At 36.9% G+C, this 15,768-nt stretch overlaps 2 protein-coding genes across 2 annotated transcripts; one reads left to right on the top strand and one right to left on the bottom strand.

Annotated features, from left to right (window-relative positions):
* The first annotated feature begins 2,667 nt into the window (after positions 1-2,667).
* Positions 2,668-9,866, top strand: LOC112529276 (F-box protein At4g00755-like). The gene is made up of 6 exons (XM_025140483.1): positions 2,668-2,882; positions 5,513-5,642; positions 6,141-6,545; positions 7,255-7,421; positions 7,998-8,116; positions 9,377-9,866. The coding sequence occupies exons 2-6, from the start codon at positions 5,516-5,518 to the stop codon at positions 9,672-9,674; spliced, it is 1,116 nt and encodes a 371-aa protein (XP_024996251.1). The 5' UTR covers positions 2,668-2,882; positions 5,513-5,515; the 3' UTR covers positions 9,675-9,866.
* Positions 9,867-10,427: 561 nt separating this feature from the next.
* Positions 10,428-15,768, bottom strand: LOC112529855 (protein CELLULOSE SYNTHASE INTERACTIVE 3-like). Its single transcript, XM_025141280.1, has 4 exons — positions 15,715-15,768; positions 14,321-14,387; positions 12,533-12,599; positions 10,428-12,172 (listed from the first exon to the last, which is right to left on the bottom strand). Exon 4 carries the CDS (start codon positions 12,151-12,153, stop codon positions 10,468-10,470), a length of 1,686 nt encoding a protein of 561 aa, XP_024997048.1. The 5' UTR covers positions 12,154-12,172; positions 12,533-12,599; positions 14,321-14,387; positions 15,715-15,768; the 3' UTR covers positions 10,428-10,467.

Here is a 15,768-nt window from a genome sequence, read left to right as displayed (position 1 = left end):
TAAAATTATGTATATATATGTAGGATATTTACAAAATTATAATTTACAGTCCAAAAATATGTATATTTTTTAGTTTAATGTACAACTCAGGTCAAGTTTAATAGAACCAATACTCCAATTCAATTCACTGATTTAGTTATCGACTTCACGTTCTTCTATTGTCTACTCGTCTAACGTCCCCAAATTTACGAATCATGAATTAAGAAAAAGGAAATTATGATTCAGTTGCCACCTCATGCTCATTATTTGTTCTTTTTGTATATATTTAATTTAATTCAAGTTTAAACATGAGGCATGACGTTTGTTGTTTGAAGGTTACTGAATGGTTTGATGTAGAATGATTAAGTGATCAGAATGATTAAGAGRCKYTYATGATATARTGCAAAATGAAATATAATTGTTTGGTGATTGTTCATAATGAAATTAGGGAGCTCAATGGTTAAGGGCAACCCAAAATACAAAATCATTTAGAGGGTTTTAAAACATTAAGAGACAACTTTTCTTTTGTCAAACAAGATTCACCTCTTAGCGATTTAGATGTTGCTTCTTAATAGAACTATTAAGAGATAAACAAACAGCCTCTAATATATTTGGCCATAAACCATTTATTTATCTTTTTAGAATTAACGAAAATGTTTAGTAAGAGATATTAAGCAGTAATTATTGGGGTTAAAAGTAACAGAACGAAACAGTTATGAGGATTTAAGAGTGTTCTTTTTCCTGATCGTCTTCTCTAATCCACAACTGTTTTTATAGTATCCAGTATTAATTACACTTCTGTAAAACTGTTTAAATTTTAATAAATTTCCAGATTTTTGAATAATTTTTTAATAAATGGGTGAGATTGTAGAATAAATTTCCAAATTTTTTATTTAAATTTAGAGTTTAATATTTTCATGTAAGTGATATTTGTTTTTTAAGAGGTGTTGAAATTTAAAGTCTTATTTTACATTTTCTTAATAAGAGGTGATGTTAAAGACTGAAATCTGAATCAATAAGATTGTTTGTATTTGTAAACCGATAAATGTCTAAATTTGTTTAAATTATCTGTTTTACCCATTAGAAAATCATAGTGTTGAATTTATAGATAAATTTATATAATTTCACGTATTTATTCACCATTATTACGAAATTTACATCTAAATTATATGATTAACATTCATTTAAACGAGAATATGCCATTAACATTATATAACACATTTAAATTATATTAAAATACATAATTGAGAGAGATGATGATAAGGATCGAACGAGAGAAATGATCGATCAAGGTTAATCGATTGAGAAACGTCGTTGCTAAGGGTTTGAATAACAATACGAGGCAAATAAGAGGTTGGTTTACCTCTTACCAGATAAGAGAATAATAAGACATAAGTGTCTCTAAAAAATTAAAAAATAATAAACAGTCTGAATGGCTATACCTCTTAACGAATCAGACGTAAGAGGTTAATAAAAGTATTTTTGAAAAAAACAAACAACGCGAGTGATTTAGTATTTCTACGGTTTTCAGCTAATTTTTGTCAAGCTTGATTATTTCAACGATTTTCATCACTTGGAAAACGAATTTTATCGTTCACGTTAATCACAATTTCCGGAAATAGCTCTTTCTACTTCCGAGGACTTCGATTTACGTTAATCACAGTTCGTTTTAGGAAACGAAAGATATTTTAACATTTGGGGCAACTCATTCTAATACTGCTAGGCGCAATCTTACGAACAGTAGTAATGCAGAAATAAGGAGTTCGAATGAGATAGATCAAACACTGATCTTTAGAGCGGTTCAGCCAAAAGTACATATTCAACTTTTCTCGAGCTCACATCAAAACCACGATCCACTATCGTTTATACGAATCACGAGTATATTCTTTCCAGTTAAGCAAAAGCTTTAAGCTCATCACGCACAATCAATCTGAATCACTTGCAAATAACAAGAATTATCAAGATAAAATACAACTGACTTTCTTTTATATGACTGAATGTGACATACATGAAATTTTCCTCAAAAGACAATGAGCTGTTTGACAGTTCCTAAATGGTTTGGTACATAATGATTAAGTGGTCAGAATGATTAAGAGACTTTCATGAAACAGTGCAAACTGAAATATAACTGTTACAATGAAATTAGGGCGCTGACTGGTTAAGGGAGGTCCATGATACAAAACCATTCAGAGGGTTTTAGAACCATTAAGATGCAATTTTTTTTTGCCAAACAAGATTCACCTTTAACGATTCAAAAATGTCTCTTAATAAAACTATTAAGATGTAAACAAAACAAACCCCTGAAATTGATCCCAAATACATGAGAGAACATACATCGACAAGAATTTTCAGAGTTCCAGACCGAACTCTATTGATGAAACAGAAATCATAGCGGACGTCTGAATCCACCATCCTCCAGCTTTAAATCATTCTATATCTGTCCAGACAATATACACACTGATTCAAACTGCAAAATCCATCTTTTTTCGTTTGACAAGAACATTTCGAATCGGATGTGCGTCGATTTGACGCACATCCGATATTTGTCCGAATTTAATTCGGACAAATACAAAAACGTAACGTCGTAAATGAAACTTTCTACAAAATTCAGATAAAAAAATTAAAAAAATGAGATGAAAAATGAGTGCTTTTAAAAAAGTTAACCGTCGGAAAGTTTGATTGGGAAATGAAGTATGAAAACCGGAAAAAGGTTTTCCCACATCGGTGTCGCTGCCAATTTCTTCATAAACATCACCGGAGTTTTCTCCACCTCCGGCAGTCACTTTTTCCCGCCTCACCACTCTCTCCGTCCCTCACTGACGGCGATTGAATTGCGTATTTTTCGTCTCTAGGGTTTAATTCCAATCAATTCGCTCCCACCTGTTCGTGAAGCAACAAAATTGGTAATTTTATTCATACACTGAATCTCCGATCTACTTCTGTGTATGTTCGTCGATCTTTTCTTTGTGTTTTTTAATTTTGATTTTTCTGATGTATGTTTGTGGAATTATCTGGCAATGTCGTCGATCATTTATATGAAAATTTACTGTTTTCCCCAAATTGAACTCCATTTGTCCGCTCCAAAACGAGGGATTTGGTGTGAAATTGACATTACAAGTTGATGCAATCAGGAACAGTTTCATTAAGAAGTTCAAAATTTATGGAGCTTTTTGTGCTCGACAGAAAATATGTGTAATTGCGGTTGCACCTATTGCGATTTGAGTATAAGTGACCTGAATTGGGGATTATTCTTTCAACATGTTCTTTAGATGTGAATATTGACTGTGAATTATTAGGTTTTGTCCAGAGTCTATGACGATAGTTGTGAACTTGTGTTTGTAGTTCTAATTAAGTATTGGAAGTTTTCGAAGTTGACTTGATTTTTATGAACTTACCCACTTCATAGGTGATTAGATCTCTTATATCAAACAAGACATGAAAAAGATAGACTGAAACTGGTAAAAGGGTTGTGGCGTAGTGGTTGAAGCCTTGGGGATGTGATGGAATATCCCATTTGCCCATGGTTTGATTCCAGGCGTTCACAACAATTTTGGCCACTGACTTTATCAGTGTTGATTTCTTGCGTCACAATTTGCCGGGAATTAGTCTAGGCATAGCATGGGACACCCTTCCAAAACCCCCCGATAAAAGGGGAGTTGAGATGGTTTTTTTGATTTAGGAGCCGGGGTAAACAGTAGACATACCTATGTAATGAATCCTAAGTTACCCATCGGAAAACCATGGTGTAATGCCTTTTGAATGTCAATTATATACACCATACCGCTATGATGGATTTATTTGTAAAAACGGAATTTTTCTGAAGGAAGACGAAAACTTTACATGGAAATAATAGTTTGGTAAATTATCTAGACTCATAAGTGGTTCAATTTGGATTCAGAACAAGTTAATTTTTAGACAGGATTATAGTGGATATGCAATACCATTAAAGTTAGCGCGTAATCTAGTACGGGCAAGGATTAAGCGAATGCCTAAGCATGCCCATTAGCTGTTCATTATAGCTCATAAATATAACTATTTTATAGAATATGTAAACAACCAAATTTGGGGGGTTTATGTTGTTGGTCTGTTTCTCTAGGGCAAGTTTATATGAGATCTAAGTAAGGTCATGCGTCGGATGTGGTGTCTAAGCCTAATTTTTTCTGATTTAAGCTCTCATATTAGAATGGAGGTTTGGATGTTATATTATATTGGTATGAACACTTTTCTAAATGACTAATTTCAATGTTACATGGATACAATGTTCATGAAGGATTTGTAAGATTATCTTGAAGTCGAGAAAAGTTGATTTATGAACACAAGTGCGAATACTCATTAATTGTTGCTTAATTTTTTAAAACACTAATCCAAGTTGCCTGCTGTTATATAAGTTGGTGAGGACGCAGGTAGCCAAGCTACCTTAACCAACCAAAGTGGAGAAGACGATTAGTGCATAGACAGACGCTTAAGTGGCCTTGAAATGTAGATTTTGAGAACACAGAGACACACACATAATAATACTAATTGTAGGAAATGGTACATTGAAGATAATATTTATGTGATTCCATGATTTTGTCTACACACATGACTGTTGCAAGGATTCTTATAGTATGTATCGTGAATTACAATACTACGTTATCAACATTGCAATTTAGCTTATTTTATAACCAGAACCAACATAGTAAGTTGTCATCCTAACTTGCTCCAATGTGGAGTCCAAATCGAGCTCCATCGGCAACATGTTCACTTGTCATAAAGTTTAGTGTGTTGATTATTCGATCAAAGTCTAATATGTTGCACCATTATGTGTTTCCTGTTACTCTATCTGATTACTGTGAATAAGTTGTATGTTATATAATAACTTCCGTATAGTTTGCTGATACATTATCTTCATTTTTGTGTTATGTCAATTCATTCTCTCTAATTCTCTGACTGTGTGAATTGTTAAAACTTACTTTTGCATGCTAATTTGATGGAGGAAGTATCTTTACTGGTGCATTTTCTTGTTGTTAACGAACTTTATGTTGTGGATAATGTACCTTAAGCATTTACAATCGTACATATGAAATGATTGAACATGTGTTTTGCTTGATTGTAATCTTGTCTAAGGCTGAGGTGTATTATTTTTCTTGTTTACCCTGTTCCATTCTATCGTACTTGCTGGTTTAACCTTTGAACATGTACAGCTTCTTTTCTCGTTTATTAGTATTCAAGCCTGCATTTTCTTCATGGTTTTGTGATTGGAGAATAGTGGGAAGTCATCTATTTTTGATTTACTTTCTCCTTTTCTGGTATCATATCGGACAGATCAGGCTAAGGTGATATTTATGATCTGATGTGATTCTACCAGATAAAAGTTTGTTCTTTTTAAAGATTTGATCCATTAATATCTATGTTTGAATTGATCAAATAAAATTAGATTGGATGAGATTTGTGAACCTCATGAGACTCCCTATTGGTAACTGTGATGGGCTTATTATTTTCATGGAGGTCAACTTATCTCTTTCTGGTTGTGACTCTACTTTTTTTATCACAGGAAATGGAGACTCGTATTGACTTTGTGCGATGGCTTGATATTGATGTTGTACTCAAAATCCTTATGTGTCTGAATGATCCAGCTGATCTCATCCGTGCATCAGCTGTGTCTCAATACTGGCAAAAGTTTGGTGAGTATCACAGATCTAATTGACTAAGGGGCTGTTTGGTTGGTTTTCCATCAAGTCATGTATGGATAAAGCTGTCTGTGTGGGTTAATCTGTCTGTATGCATTGGGAAGGTTTTTTCATTGATAGAAGGAGCGTGTTTTTTAATTGCAAGGGGCATGTTTGGAAAAAACGTGGCTCTCTGCATAAAGCTCTCCCCTAGAAGCTTACTAAATAAGTCACTTTCTATATCATTAAGCCATTACCAAACAGTCATGTATAGCTGACCGAATAAGCTGTGAGTCCCATTAGCTACTAACAAACAAGCCCTAGTTCTATGTTTATGCCATATATAAATTGATTTTTCATGTTTTACCTGATTACATTGGACGTACAACCATGGTAACCAAAAAAAGAAAATTTTAGTAACACTGCACTTCTTGTCTATGATGGAAAACTTACCATTCATGTTCTAATTGTTTAAAAGCATATTATGAGGAAACAAACCCGCTTGTTCTCCAGTGATTTCTTATGGACTTTGCAAGCAACTCTGCACAAAAACTTTTCCCCAGCTCGCCAGCATCACTCACGTAACAGAACCAAGTGACAACTCTGACGATCCTTCTGGCGGCACTTCTGAAGACAGTATTTTTCGGAGAGAACACAGGGCATACGCTTCACTATTTCAAGCCGTGGCCTCATTTCCGGCGAGGTTTTGCATCGCTTCTCCAGTAAGCGCCTCCAGCACTGATAATTACCCTGAAGAAAGCATCGTGAACACTCTAGATTCTAGGGACCAAATTCTAGTCAGAGCCTCTTACTGGTCGAGTAAAGGGCACGACGATCCAGAATTGCCAGAAACTCTGATATACAAATTGAATGCTAATTTTTGCGTTATTACAGAGATTAATATTACACCTTTTGAAGGTTTGTTCTCAGTTCTCACCCCATTGTTTGTTTTTTTTCCGTAATTGCTTCTATTTATATTGTTGTTGCTTACTTTTATCTAGTTTTATTGCTGTTGTTCCCTCTTATCTTTCACTCTTATCTAGCTTTTCATGTTTTAAAATAGGGAAATTGACAGAAATAGCCAATCATCAAATAGGGTTTCACTTTTTAGCCATTTTTTACCCAAATTCACTTTTTAGCCAATCCTTATGTTGAAGGCTTACGTAGAAAGTGGTTTTCTCAGAATCTTGACACAGAAAGTGGTTTTTTGCGTAAGGATTCCACTTTCTGCGTGAGGATTCTTATTTTATTTTTATTTTTATTTTGCCGAAAACCAATCCTTACACATATGCATAAGCCTTTTGTGTAAGGATTGGCTAAAAAGTGAATTTGGTCATAAAATGGCTAAAAAGTCAAACCACCTATAACCTTGGCTATTTATGTAAATTTCCCTCTAAGAGTATCTATTTTTCTCCCTTTCACACACATTTCACTAGTTGGGGCTTGTCACTGAAACAACCACTTTACTCTTTACAATATAGGTCAGGTCGGCGTACATCTTACCCTCCCACCTTCGGGTGGGATATATTGGACTCGCTTGGTTTGGTTTAGTTTGTTCTCACCCCACCCCCCTATATACGCTTTTTTCACCATCTAACTCATTGATGGTTTGTATTTGCGTGCCTAGCCTTGTTCCAAGTGGGGTCTCCAATCTACTCATCAAGATTTGTGCGATTCCGAATGGGTCATCCTAAGTCTTCTTCTGATATAGATCGTGATTTCTTGGATTCACAAGAAGACGCGAATGATAAATTTGTTTGGACGTACACTTCTCAAACTTTCCCAATGGCTCAGGTGAGATTGTTACGTTGGCCTTTTTGCATTCTATGGTAACAAACATACTTTATAGCCATTCACCAATCTGACAAACGACGAAAATGCAGAACTAATTAGACAAATACATTTTTTTGAATTAGCCTTATTTTCTTAGGTGGGGGGAGGGCTTTTGAATTGTCGGGTGGGGTGGTTTTTCATTAAATTCTGTATGGATAAAGCTGTCTAAATAAATTGGGAAGGTTTTGTTTTGGAGGTTCTTTCATAGATGAAAGGATTGTATTTTTCAATTAGAAGGGGAAGGTGAAAAAAACTTGCCTTTCTACATAAAGCTCCTCTCCTCTAGAAGCTTACCACATGAGCAACTTTCTATATTACTAAGCTACTACCAAACAGTCATGTATAGCTGATCAAATAAGCTGTGAGTCTCATTAAGCTGATTAAGCTGCTAACAAACAGGCCCATAGATAGTTTACCTTTCAGAAAATTCTGATGATATGCTTTCAGTTTGCATCCGATCATCAAATGAAATGTGAATAATCCATTATCTTCTCTTTAATTCACATGCTATTTCACCGGAATAATTTTGTGGTGTAGGAAAATCGCGTACAATGGTTCAAGTTGCCCGAGCCTGTACTATGTATCGGTGGATTCTTGCAAATTGAGTTGTTGGGTCGGGTCCAGAAACAACGATCAGATGCCAAATACTATATATGGTTAGTAAGATAACTGTCTACATTTCTATCATACATTGTTCCAAAATAAGCGTACACTTTCAAAAGTAAGTGCCTACTTTCCAATATTACCCTTTAATTATCAGATGAAGAAATTCATTACTCTCTCTGCTATAAGGGTAAAATTGTCATTTAGTTAATTAAAAGTATATAATTACACATTTCTAAAATGGTCCACCTTTTTCATTGTGGACATCTTTTTTGGGATAGAGGGAGTTTTCCCATACCTTCATGAACTAGTTGTAGCATACCCTCCTTTCCGTGGCTGGTATATCTTGATTAAGTTGTCATTAATCGTTGAGAAATTGACTGAAATAGTCAATCCCCTCAAGGGGTTTACTTTTTAGCCACTTTTTTTACCTTATTTCGACTTTTAGTCATTTCTTACGCATAAGTTTTATGCATATGCTTAAGTTCTGCTTTCCTGCCAAAGAAAAAAAAAATCCTTACACATATGCGTAACTTTATTTTAATTTAAAATAGGTGGCTAAAAGTAAAAAGTGAGGCTTGACTTTTGTTTATGCGTAACTTTTTTTGACTGAAAAGCAAAAACTAACGCATATATAAGGCTTATGCCTAAGAAGTGGCTAAAAGTCGAAATGAGGTACAAAAATGGCTAAAAAGTGTAACTCCCTTTTATGTGATTGGCTATTTCAGCCAATTTCCCGTACTCGTCGCTATTTGGATAAACTATTCAAAGACTCGAAAGATTTAGGTACCTGGTTTACATATGAGAATGCATGAAAATGCAACGTACCTTTATCTTATTCCTATTTTGTGTAATGTGCCTTGGTCTAAATGCTTGAGATACTGTTTGAGGTACCAAAATGAATGTTTTGAAAGTACGTTACACAAAATGAATAAAAAACAGAGTAAAGGTCAACATTGCTTCCCTGACTTTTGCAATTTTCAATGGATATCGTCCTTAAACTTCAAAAAACTTGAATTTGGTCCCTCATGTTTGCCCATTTCCAACGGATTTCCTCCTGCTGTCTAATGGCTATTAACTTTTTCCTTTAAATCCATCTAAAAGAGGGGCATTGTAGTCATTTTACATTTTTAAGCTAACGGAGGGCAAATGCTAGGGAACAAAACTAGGTTACATCTTCACGCAACTCGGGGTCGTATGATTATGTTTCCATGAATGCACAAAGTACAAATGAGTCGAATTCTGCGGTACTCACAAAAATGTTTCCAGAAATACCCCTCTTGTGATCGATCTCTTTTGTCCATTTGATGCAGTGTGGCTCACGTCCAAGCTATAGGATGCCAACTATCACCTGCGTTTAGTGTTGATATTTCCGAACCATCCAACACTATATCTCTTGAATACAATTCCAAAGAATTCATGCGCATTTCGCAAGATCCTTCCGCACTCGGTACTAATCTGCTTCCGGTTCAACCTCCTCGAGGATTCATTTGGGAAAACTTGCAGGAGTTCGTGGATATGATTCAGCTGCAGCAAAACGTAATGGAGTTCGCGTGGATTAATGACGACTTTGAGATGGATGAGTTCGATCCGGTAGCGCTTATGATGTAGGTAAGCTTTCGTAGATATATGTGTTTCTACAATCTACATGGATGTTTTCTGCTCGTTTTCTTCGTGTATGGAACGGGATGGTGTTTTTCGAGCAAAATAGTTGTTGTGTTTGATCCGAAGTGAAATTGAAGCGAAAACAAAACTCGTGTTGTTCAAGTTTTTATAAATTATAATAATACAAGTTTTATGGAATTTTAAGGCCCGGACCGGGATGCGTTATGTACGGAATCGAGTTTCCAAAAAAAGTTTTTATGTTTTTATAAATTATAAATTTATGATGCAAGTTTTTTAGGTAAATGTATTATTTAAAGTGTATGACATTTTTTTTGTGAAAATGCTTTGTTTTAAAAAACTAGGCTGGGGTCGGGACCTGGTATCGGGCCTGGGATTTTTGGTCTGGACCGGCCGGTGCGGTTTTGAAGGGACCGATTTAGGACAGGCTCAGGACTGATTTTTGGTCATCTTTGTGACTAGAACCAAGAATATTGCTCAGTAAGAAGCATGACGATGAACGGGAATATTACCCTGATAAGTAAGGATTGTGAGTGGCCGTTACCAAACGCTAACCCGGTAAGCGTTTACCGGCAAAAGACATCACCCTCACTTACCGGGTAAGACTCTTGATTCTTTTACCAAGATAAGTGTAACCCCTTGTCAAACAACAGTCCAATTTTGACTTTAGAAAGTCAAACTTTGACTTTCCCAAGTTCTATTTATATTTTCACAAGAACAATGATTTATTGTTGCAACTTCACAGAAACATACCAAAAATTACAAACTTCCATTTCAAACCCTAAATTTTCCCAAACAAACTTCTAAATTTCCCTCTTTGTAACGTTTCCAACAATTTTTTCGACCCGATTATATCCATTTCCGTAAGTTTTTTCAAATACCCGATTGCCCCGTACGCTATCATAAGCTTCCGACACTTGTTGCTCGTCGACAGGACCCCGAGGCAACAAACCGCGTACTTTTTGGCCGTGTTTTGTGGGCTCGGATCAAGCAATTGAACCAAACTCGGAACGCTCCGTGTGTCCCGTTTCACTTCTCGAGCGTTCCGAGGAACCGTCATCAGGCTTGCGACCGCTTGCACCGCCACCTCCCAAACCTCGTTCGGTTTCGCTTCGAGTAATTTGATCAGTATCGGGATGCACCCACTTTCCCCCACGAGTTTTTTCGTTTCCGGTGAGTCGGAAATTCGACATAGGGTTTCCGTCGCTGCTTTTTGGGCTCCGGTGGTGCCTGAGGTGAGAACGTGGATGAGTCTATGGAGGAGACCGAGCGAGATCAGGGTCTCGACGGAAACGGACCCGATGAGGTTTCGGATCGTCCTGATGGCAGGTTCTGGCGGGAGACCGCCGTCGAGGTATGACAACAGACTGCGGACCCCGCCTTCGTTGATAACCAGTCGTTTGAGATCATCGTTACCGGAACTGAAATTCCACAGGCACTCGGCTGCGTGTTCCTTGGATACCAATAACAGTCCGGAATCGAGTACATCGATCATGATCTTAACGATTCCATCTTCCGCCAGTGTCTGCCGGAGGTCCAGTACGACGGATAAGTTCTTCAAAGTACAAGCGGCGGAGGCTTGGGAAACGGAATCGCCGGAGCAACATACTTCGGCTAGCGGCTGCACCCCGCCATGGCCCGCTATCGACTGCCCGATCTCCGCCGACACCGATAATTTTTCGAGGGCGATTGCCGATTTCTCTCTACCGACGGAACTACCAGACTCGAGCAGCCTAATGAGCGGCGGCAAAACGCCTTCCGAAACAAGCAAATCGTCACAACCGCCCGACTCCGCTAACGTACAGATCAAAGTAACGGTCTTTTCCCGTATTCTCGGAGATGTGGCTGTGAGGAGTTGTACCAAAGCCGATATACTGCTTCGTCCCAACAAGGGCAAAACGGTCTTTTCATCTTCTTTCATCGCATCAACAAGACTATCCAGAGCTTTATGTTTAGCTTCCAAATGCCCGATCTGCAGCCTAGCTAACAGCTCCGTAACGTTACTGCTTCCAAGACTTGTACCTTCGAAGCCCGACAACGTACAACCCGACAATGCAACCTCGCCCAGAACCCCTGTTTTTATCAGAATCCCGCAATCTCGTAGATTCAAATCGATCTTTCCCAATAACGCATCGAGATCACTCTGCATTCGAAGCTTTCCTTCATGTCTATCTTTCGAACACTTCTCCGCCATTTCGATCGATTCGGTCAAAGTCTTTGAAACCGCTTGCAGCTGTTCGATGCACAATTTGTTCTTCGAGAAGCATGGATGGCTCGATAGATCCGACAACCGACTCGGGATTTGCTCTAATTTCGATACAATCGTTTTCCACCTCCCCGGAAACCCGTTAACCGCCCGCGCCTTCTCCACCGCTACCGATACAAGATCATTGGCATACGACAACCACTCTTCGGTTGACCGAAGGTCAACCATGACCTTATTCTCTTTATCATGATCTTCTACCATGATTTTGAGGAAATCAAACCTGCTGGAAACATAAACAAATATAAAAACAACATCTGTTTCAAGATTTAGAGATTAAGGGGCAGTTTGAAAATTGCTAAATGATTAAGTGGTCAGAATGATTAAGAGACTCTCATGATATAGTGCAAAATGAAATATAATTGTTTGGTAATTGTATACAATGAAATCAGGGCTCTTAATGTTTAAGGGAGATTCATGATACAAAATCGTTCAGAGGGTTTTAGAACCATTAAGAGGCGGATTTTTTTTTGCCAAACAAGATTCACCTCTTAACGATTCAGAAGTTGCCTCTTAATAGAACTATTAAGAGGTAAACAAACAACCCTAAAATGATATGGGAATCAATTTACAGAAGTCAAACCTGATGATGATGATTTCAAGATTCTAGGGCTAAAATGATCCAAGAAACCAACTTTGAAAAGTCAAACCTGCAGAAATCAATATATATATATGATCAAAAAACATGAAATTTTTAAGATTATTTGGAGTAAGATCATCTGGGAACCAAATTAAAGAAGTCAAACTGGAATATAAAGAAGTCAACATGCAGAAATAACGAACAGAAGAAACAAGAAAATGTTCAAGATTTTGAGATTAAAAGTCAAAACCAGATAAGAAACCCAGAGATTTCAAGATTTCGACACTAAAACGAGATCTAAGAGAACCAACCGAAAGAAGTCAAACTTGAACGTCGAAAAGTCAAACCTGCAGAAGCTAAAAACACGAAAAATTCAAGATTCTGGGTGGGAAAACGATCTAGGAACCAAACTAGTGAAGTCAGGGCTGCAGGACCTTTCTAGATTTCTATACGAAACCGAAGAACGAATCAACAGATGACGAGACGAAATTGTTTCAAGATGTCGAGACCCGGAATGATCTAAAGAACGAATCCCGTAAGCCATTATAAGATCTAAAAGCTAAATCTTTAGAGATCAGAAAGCATGATCCAGGTCATTAAAGATTCTTGAAAGCTTGAAGAAACCAACATGTTCATGTTATGGGACCCAAAATGAAAGGAAAAGAAGATCAAGATCATAACTTTACTTTACTGATGCATTCACAAGTGATTTTGAAGGGGAAAAAGGAGTAAAGACTGAAACTTTTGAGAATCTTGCATGATCATAAAGCTTCTTCACCTAAATTAAGAAAGTGTCTGTGTGTGTATGCATATATGAAGGTTCAAATGAGAAGGCTAAATATGACGAGAATGTGCAAAAGGAATATTCACATGTGAATCATTGGAAAAATCCGGAAAAAAACCCATTTAAAGATGCATATGTGAACCCACGTTACAGATTAAAACGAACGACCCTTGTACACGGAGCCGTGCATTATCCACGACATTAACCTATAATCTTCCGTTCACAAAAGGTAACCATTTATCTACAATTTTTCATTTCGTGGGTCCCATTTCATTTCTTCTGAGAAACAAAGGGCAACGTAATCACATCTTCGGTTTTCCATAGACCATATAAATGGGACGAAACCAAACCAAACCAAACCAAACGAGGCCAGTATATCCCACTTGGAGGTGGGGTCCAGGGGTAAGATATATGCAAAGCTTACCTCTACCTTAAAGAGTGAGTGACTGTTTTCGTGAAGACGCCCAGCTAGCGAAAAGTGTGTGAAACGGAGAAATACATACACGCTAAAATTCGAAAAGCTAGATATATAACTCGTATTTACCGAAAGGTCCTACGATCGTGTACCATAAGTGATTGTTGCAATTTGCATGGTGTGGACAAGAAGTACTAATCTTTAAGAGATGTTAAATTTTGCTTTAAAGAGAAGACATGAAAGGTCACTATCTACCTCCAATTTCACCCATACATGATGTATTTAAATTTTGGAAAGGGACCAAACCATCAAGTTTTTTCTTTTATATCTAAAATAAATGAAACCACAAGGGTGGTGTCTGATTGGTTTGAGCTTGGCTCCAAAGGTCAAAAGTATCAGGAAGTCCCGGGTTCAAATCCAAGGAGGAATAAAAATCCCCTTGTGGCCACGGAGGTTCAAATGCGGTGGCTCCGGGATATCTGCAAAGCAGGTGGTCGCCGTGGGATTAGTCGGCTTGCCTAGTGGGTTGGATATCCAGGTTAATCAGAAAAAAAAAATGAATTGGGTAATAAATACAAAATCAAGATCATACCTTAAAGCGATTGGTCTCTCGCGAACATTTGAACGCTCAAAACCCTTCGATTCGCCCTTGAAAACTTCTGAAAAATCAATCAAATACAATGCAATCAGAAGGAGGGTTTCTTACAACAATTTCTTTAGGAAATTAGACGCGAAAAGATGTTTCAAGATTTCTTGATTTTACGAGGGTTCGATAAACTTTTCGAACCATTATACTTGGATTTGTTAAACACACAATCTTTCTTGTGAAAATGCAAAAAGAACACATGCAAATATGAGCAATTCTGGAAAAAAAGTACTAAATCTTTCGACAATATGTTCACGAATCGCTAATCTTTTAGTAAAACATAGTGATCTCGGGCATTTGTTCAAGAATCTTGGTTAAATTTGCAATGGAGAACAAAGTCCATAGCTCAAAAAAGTCTGTTTTTGCATGCAAATAGCACAAAAACAGGGAATTTGAATAAGATTACTAAAGATTAAGTTTGGAAACTCAAATTTCCTAATTTGGAAAGTAGCCAATGGATTACAGAATTCATTTCTTGGAGAATTGACTCATACCCCCCAAAGATTTGGTTTTTAAACCCTAATTTCTCAATTAAGAAAGCATAATCTAAGGGACCATTTACCAAACACTAAGCGCTTACCGGTAAAATTTAACATTTACTTACCAGATATCGTATGCGACAATTTACCCGGTAAACGCTTACTGTGGTAAGAGTCGTCGTCTCGCCTCTGCTTACCGGGTAAGACTCTTGGTCCTTGTCTCACTCTTACCAGGTAAGATTTTCTTGGTCTGGTAAGGTAACGTGACTTGCTAGCTTTTGGTAAACGTCCCCAAAGTCTAAACAAACAAAAATTGAAGAAATCTGAGAAATACCCATTAAAGCTTAAGCTTCAAAACTCAATTTTCTTGATCCAGAAGTAACAATTTCTCTTGAAGATATGACTTCAATTTATAAAACACAAACTACCATTAAAGAATCCAATTCAAAGAAACACCCATCAACAATTTGATTTCCAGACCCTAATTTAAGCATAAAGAAGGAGTAAACAAATCAAATATGAAAAATTCAAGAATCACCCACCAAAAGATTAAGCTTCAAAACTCTGTTTCCCCCAAATCAAAATCAACAACAAGAATCAGACCAAGTAATCTCTTCAAAAATCGACACAAACCCACCAAAATTGAAAGAAAACCCGACAAATACCCACCAAAAATGGATCCTGAAACACGAATTTGAACCATAAATTGGCTTGACTTCGTCCATCCATTATTGAGTTGCACATGAATGCATTATTAATAAAGTTAACGAGAAACAACAAAAACGAAATCATTGAGAATCTTGAAACTGAGATGCTAAAAGTTGATTTTAAAAAGCAAAAAAAAAAAAGAGGGGTTTTTACCCGTGATGAAGATGATCGAGCTTTATCTGAATGTCGACAGAGAAGAACAAAAGC

The sequence above is a fragment of the Cynara cardunculus genome (genome assembly GCF_001531365.2).
Source record: "Cynara cardunculus var. scolymus isolate 2C chromosome LG 16, CcrdV1, whole genome shotgun sequence".
NCBI classification, from domain to species: domain Eukaryota; kingdom Viridiplantae; phylum Streptophyta; class Magnoliopsida; order Asterales; family Asteraceae; genus Cynara; species Cynara cardunculus.
The sequence above is the reverse complement of the archived record's forward strand: the minus strand, read 5'-3'. Positions and strand labels throughout refer to the sequence as shown.